Source organism: Dendropsophus ebraccatus, chromosome 6 (genome assembly GCF_027789765.1).
Source record: "Dendropsophus ebraccatus isolate aDenEbr1 chromosome 6, aDenEbr1.pat, whole genome shotgun sequence".
Taxonomy (NCBI): Eukaryota; Metazoa; Chordata; class Amphibia; order Anura; family Hylidae; genus Dendropsophus; species Dendropsophus ebraccatus.
In genome coordinates this window covers 28,426,735-28,429,234 of record NC_091459.1, presented here as the reverse complement: position 1 = coordinate 28,429,234, position 2,500 = coordinate 28,426,735, and the positions used below count along the sequence as shown (strand labels likewise).

The 2,500-nt window shown below is 40.3% G+C and overlaps 1 protein-coding gene across 1 annotated transcript in view; it reads left to right on the top strand.

Annotated features, from left to right (window-relative positions):
* Positions 1–2,500, top strand: part of LOC138795187 (midasin-like) — a 5,286-nt gene that overhangs the window by 2,270 nt on the left and 516 nt on the right. The window contains exons 4-5 of the mRNA XM_069974181.1: positions 475–656; positions 966–1,109. Coding sequence (XP_069830282.1) covers positions 475–656; positions 966–1,109 — 326 coding nt within the window. The remainder of the gene's footprint in view (positions 1–474; positions 657–965; positions 1,110–2,500) is intronic.

Below are 2,500 nucleotides of genomic sequence, written 5' to 3'. Positions count from 1 at the left end.
GATCGCAATACTCGCACCTTGAGTTAGACATTGACAAAAGGGGCCACCCTGTTGTTTCCCTATTTATGTTCCAATACTCGCAACCGAGTTATTTATCAGGGTGGTGTGGTGTTCTCCCCATCATGGAGGCACCCCGTGGCAACTGGCTAGGGATATCTGGCTATCCCGTGTTTTGAGACTCGTAACTGAGGCTCCACGGACTCTTGTTTTGCATATTTAAATTTGGGGGCATCAGTGGAGACTCTTGATTGAGTACTTAATTGGAATTTTTTTTCGTTGTTCTCCTGGAGTTCAGTGAATACTGTGTTTTGTGTGTTATTTATTGGTCATATATTGGAACTGAGAAACAAATTTTTGTTAGAATTGTTTCTGTAGAAGTCCATGATAGCAGCATCATCTCCTCACTGATGTTATCAAGGCAAGATGGTTATGTTTGACGTATACCTGCTTCATTTTTATTTATTTATTTTTAAGCAGAACATGAGGATGATAAATCCAGCAGTGAGGAAGATGATCTTGATAAGCAAATGGGAGATCTTGGTGATGCTGATGCAGACAAACTTGATGAACGCCTTTGGGGAAATGATGATGAAGATGAGGATGACGATGATGGCGACAGTGATAAAGCAGAAGAGACTGGACCCGGAATGGATGTGGTGAGTACACAGTAAATCAGTCTGGCTTTTAACATGATTATGTAGTTACAGAGTTTAAAGGGGTATTGTGATCATCAAAAGCCACCTCCTATCCACTGGGTAGGGGATAACTAGCTGATCGTTGGGGTTCCTAAATGAAAACTGAAAAATTTGTTCCTTAAGTGAATCCCCCAAGAAAGGGGGATTTTTTATGTCATTTTATTGGTGAAAATTTTTTTTTGCCATAGCTACTGACTTAACACTTTCTGTTGGCTATCGTGAACTGTGATTAAGCTAATACTAAATGTTACTCTGTTTATATAATTTAAGGGTGAATCGGAGCTGGTTGCCAAAGACGATAACCAGAATGTTGGAGACCAGGGGAAAGATAAGAAGCAGGACCCAAAAGAGGAGACTAAAGAAGAACAAGGGGAGGAAAATTGCAAAGACAAAATTCATGAACAACTAGATGAGGTAAGCTGTATGTTACCTTGGAATCCTTTAAGTGACCCTCTGCCAGACCTCTTCTACATGCTTTTAAGAAGATTTTGCACAGGTTTTTTTGGGCAAGTTTTAACTTTCTTTTCTTTTTTCTTTTTCTTTCAAATCAACTGATATCATAAAGTAATACAGATTTGTCATTTACTTCTATTTAAAAATCTCTTGTCTTCCCATACTACTTAGCTGCTGTATGTCATGCAGGGAATGTTTTATTTTCAGTCTGACACAGTGCTCTCTGCTGACATCTCTGGCCGAGACAGGAACTCTGTCTCTGTTTCTATGAATCCCCATAGAAAACCTCTCCTGCTCTGGACAGTTCCTGTCTCGGCCAGAGATGTCAGCAGAGAGCACTGTATCAGACTGAAAAGAAAACATTCCCTGCATGACATACAGCAGCTAATAAGTATGGGAAGACTTGAGATTTTTTAATAGAAGTAAATTACAAATCTAAATAAATTTCTGACACCAGTTGATATGAAAGAAAGATTTTCCCTGGACAACCCCTTTAAGGCTGGTTCACACACAGTATATTTCAGTCAGTATTGTGGTCCTCATATTGCAACCAAACCAGGAGTGGATTGAAAACACAGGCTCTGCTCACACAATGTTGAAATTGAGTGGATGGCCGTCATTTAATGGCAAATATTTGCTTTTTTTTTAAAACGGCCTTTGTATTGAATTAATAGCAGTTATTTACCATTATATGACGGCCATCCACTCAATTTCAACATTGTGTGAACAGATCCTTTCTGTGTTTTCAATCCACTCCTGGTTTTGGTTGCAATATGAGGACCACAATACTGACTGAAATATGCTGTGTGTAAACCCAGCCTTAAGCTGAGGTCAAACTATAACTAATAACAGTGTGTTAAAACAGGATGCAGTATTTCGTTGACTTTAAATCAATTTTCCCACATTCCAGTAAAGTATTTACCTTATGAACAAATTCCCATCGCTTGGTGGTGATATCTGAATCCTTTTTAATCCAGTTCTCAGAAATGTGTATTAATGCAATGAAAGCGATTAAAGAGTTTTGGAGGGCCGAAATGGGCTGATAATCTATCCACAGGATAAGCCCATAAGTCTTGGATCACACCCGCACTACGCAGTAAACTGAGTTGAGGTCCAATAACACGGGCTGATAAAGGCCTGATCAATATTGTAAATGACGCCGATCGGCTACTGGGTCTATTACACAGCCGATTAGCAAGGACTGCACAGACATGATTAGCGATGTCCATGCAGCCCTTGCCCAAACAGTTAATACTTCACCTGTCCACGCACCCTGTCTTCTTCTGCGCTCTGTATCCGTCCCCAGCACTGCATGCGCTGCAGCTTTCAGAGCGGCCTGTCTGAGCTGACAT